At 54.5% G+C, this 3,632-nt stretch overlaps 1 protein-coding gene across 1 annotated transcript in view; it reads right to left on the reverse strand.

Moving 5' to 3' along the window:
- Positions 1-2,751: 2,751 nt before the first annotated feature.
- The window catches only part of LOC107299569 (tubulin polyglutamylase complex subunit 1-like), a 3,493-nt gene continuing 2,612 nt past the window's right edge, over positions 2,752-3,632 (reverse strand). Inside the window, exon 2 of the mRNA XM_029286805.1 lies at positions 2,752-3,283. Coding sequence (XP_029142638.1) covers positions 2,752-3,283 — 532 coding nt within the window. The remainder of the gene's footprint in view (positions 3,284-3,632) is intronic.

Raw genomic sequence — 3,632 nt, forward strand, 5'->3', positions numbered from 1 at the left:
CACCATGTCTTTCAAGGTCAGAGGCGCTACCCCTTCCGTCAGTGTGAAAAACACTACAGCGAGGTCCCAACCTCCCTGCCCCTTTCAAGACCCAAGGGACGCCAGAGCCAGCAGACGGGTGGTTGAGGTAACACCACAGAGAATCCTGTCCATTTCCTCGGGAATCAACAGCTCAGACTCTTCTCAGTTCACACCCAGAAGATCGAGCTTCAAGCGCCTCAGCCTTGAGGCAGATCTGAGTGACTTTATCTACCGGTTAGCTAGAATATTTCTCACAGTCCAGCAGATGGTCCTCTGGCCTGTCCTGATCCAAGTAGGGACCAGGACATCCTAAGCAGAGCTACTGGATGGTTATCTGTGGATGCAGTAAAGACGGAGAAGTACTGAGGTTTCTCCACCCACAAGGGAGTCCCTAATATGGGCCCTTATCTAGGTTTAATCAGGCTCACTCCGAGTCTTCTTCCAATAGCACTCCAGGAATCTCTTCTTCTGGCACGTTCTGGGATTTCCTAACGGTGAGAGCAACTAACCAATGGAACAGCTTGCCTTCAGAAGTTGTGAGTGCTCCCTCACTGGAGGCCTTCAAAAAGAAACTGGACAGCCATTGGTCTGAAATAGGGGGCCTCCTGCTTGAGCAGAGAGTTGGACTAGAAGACCTCCCAGGTCCCTTCCTACTCTATCATTCTATGTCTAGCTCCTCAGAAAACCAAGGTGTAATCTCCACAGAGGAGAAGCTGCATAGGGACAATATAGTCCAAAGCTCAAACGTCTGCCCAATTCAGATGGCAACTAGGGCCTAGGCCAGCGGTTCTCAACCTATGGGTCGCGACCCCATTTGGGGTCGATCGACCATTTCACGGGGGTCGCCAAGCAAGGCTGTCCGCCATTTTTTTTCCCTTTTCCGGCGGGTGCCTTACCTCCCTTGAGCTGGGCCAGCTGGTGGTCGGCCTGCTCCGTCTCTGCCGCTTGCCAGCTACGCCTCGGCCGGCGCAAGGGGCGGAACCACGCATGCGCGGCGCTCCCGGGCAGGGAAAGTCCTCGACTTACGACCGGTTGGGTAGTCCTCGACTTACAACTGGTTTAGTCGTCGACTTACGACTGGTTTAGTCCTCGACTTACGACCGGTTGGGGGTCGTGGCATTAAAAAGGTTGAGAACCACTGGCCTAGTTCGAATTGCCCACCAGATCCTTGAGGAAAACCCTATAGCAGGCAACTTTAAGATCTGTGGACTTCCACTCCCAGAATTCCCCAGCCAGCCATGGGTCTTAAAGTTGGCAAGGTTGGACACCCCTGCCCTATAGAGTCCGTCACTTGCTTGAAGTGGACCAGAGTGACTTTTTTCCTGCAGGGGAAAGGGACGCCGGTGAGCCAAAAACCTAACCAGAAAATGAACTGTCCCTGGAATGGAATTGATGTTCATGTCCTCCACCACCAGATGATGTCACAACTGCCCGGAGACAAAAACAAGACCCAATGTGCAGCCATCCAGATGTGTCGGGCCAGGGATCACTTGGGACAGATCCATGGTTGCTATGGAGGCCACCAAGTCCAGCGTGGCTCTTCGCTCAATGTCACCAGGTGGAAGACTACAACCCCTAAGTACCAACAGCCCCAGGGACTTTACTAGCAGCCTGGCAACGGAAACCAGCAGCCCAGGTAGAGACAATGCTGGGTCGCAAGGAGAGTGGTTCACCAGCAATAATCCCAACTGTTCCATAGAACCGGACTTCAATCAGTGGGTCTCACATCCAGTTATATGTGGCAGAGCCTAAGAGCCTACAACAGGGGGTCTTCAAACTTGGCCCTTTTATGACTTTGTGGACTTCAACTCGCAGAATGCTAGGGAATGCAGGATGGCTGTGGAATTCTGGGAGTTGAAGTCCACAAGGCTTAAAGTTGCCAAGGCTGGACATCTCTGGCCTAGTCCGCGAAAATATTCTCAAAAGAGGGCAGCCTTCATGCACACCAGCGGGGCGTTCCAAAGCAGCAGACACAGCCGAGGGCCGCGGAGGATGCCACCGCCAAGGGCCGAGGGGAAAAGTCGAAGGCTGAACAATGGACAATGCTTTCAGGCAGTGAAGCTGACGTTCCAAATGAAGGCCGCTCCCAGGGTCCCATCATACCCGCCTCTGCCCGTCCCGGTCCATTGCTCCTTCCTCCTATGCCAGGATACGCAGACCTAATCCTAGGCTCAAACACCCCCAGACTGTGAATGCCCAAGGACTTGGGGGGGGACGTCCCTGCTGGAAAAGAACCCCCTTAATCTTCATCAGCTCCCTGGGTGACTGGGCCAGCCTGTGTCTCTCCTGGCCTAATCGACCTTATGAAATTGTCACGGTGGAGGAGGCAGTGCTCCAGCTGTTGCCTTGAGCTCTTGAAGGGCATCTAATCAGGAAGTGAACAAGTAAATAAATAAGAACCCGTAATAAATAAGTAAACAAATAACAAGAGGGGGGGGTTCAGACTTTGGGCATACAGAATAGGGATAGGGAGCTATGGCCCCTTTAAGGACCGGTGGACTTTGACTCCCAGAATTCCCCAGCCAGCCATGGAAGTCGAAGTCCACCGGGCCTTAAAGGGGCCACAGCTCCCCACCCCTGCCTTAGAGGGGAGCAGCCTTGCTGAATAGTAGAAACAAAAGCCATTCTCCTCCTTGCCTGCACCCCCAAAGCAGACCAAGCCAGTGTCCAATTGCACCCCGTAGCATCGCAGACTTCTGCCGCTCAGGAAAGTTGAGGGAATCACACCTCTTAGTGAATCGACTTCACTTTTGTCACAAAGATGGACGAAGCCCTCTTGAGAAACTCGTCCTTCTTCATGGCCGCGCTGGCCTTCCTCTCCAACAGCGCCCGGTCCATAGCCATAGCCAAGCAGTCCGGCCTGAGCTTGGATCCAGCCTCCAAGCAACGGATGGGAGGAGAGACGTCGGCGAGGTGGAGAGCATCCTCCAGCGTGCCCAGCACGGCCGTGCAGACCCTTTTGTCGGCGGCGCCCGAGCCATTGTCGAGGGCGTCGTAAAGGCCATCGGCCTTGGCCAGGAACTCCAGAAGGATCAGGCAGGTGAGGACCCCGTAGCGGAAGATGTCGAAGGGCACCGCTTCGTGGTCCCGGCACGAGACCTTCTGCAGGAGGGGCTGCAAGGTCTCGTCCGAGGCCCCCTGGTCTTGGCACAGTAGTCGCAGCAGCTCGCTGTAGGTCTTCCCGTCCACGCCGGCTTTCTTGTCCTTGGCCCCGGCACCGAGGGCACCGTAGGCGGAGTGGACGTTGTTGTTAAAGGCTGTCCTGATGGAAGAGGGGGGTGGGGTGAGGGGAAATGAACAATATTAAGGGATGGTCTCAAAGCCCTCGGAGCTGCAAAGCCCTAAAGCAGGGGGTCTTCAAACTTGGCCCTTTTGTGACTTGTGGACTTCAACTCCCAGAATTCCTCAGCCAGCGTGCCTGGCTGAGGAATTCTGGGAGTTGAAGTCCACAAGTCTTAAAAGGGCCACGTTTGAAGACCCCTGCCCTAAAGCACAGTCTGTTCATCTTCAGAAGGGGTGGTGAGGTTTTGGTCACGATGTGCTGCTGACAGCAAGGCACATGGAGCCTCGAGAGGGCCCCAAACCTGGATTTTTATTTATTTATTTGCATT

The sequence above is a fragment of the Protobothrops mucrosquamatus genome, unplaced genomic scaffold, assembly GCF_001527695.2.
Source record: "Protobothrops mucrosquamatus isolate PMUCROS unplaced genomic scaffold, P.Mucros_1.0 scaffold5119, whole genome shotgun sequence".
Taxonomy (NCBI): Eukaryota; Metazoa; Chordata; class Lepidosauria; order Squamata; family Viperidae; genus Protobothrops; species Protobothrops mucrosquamatus.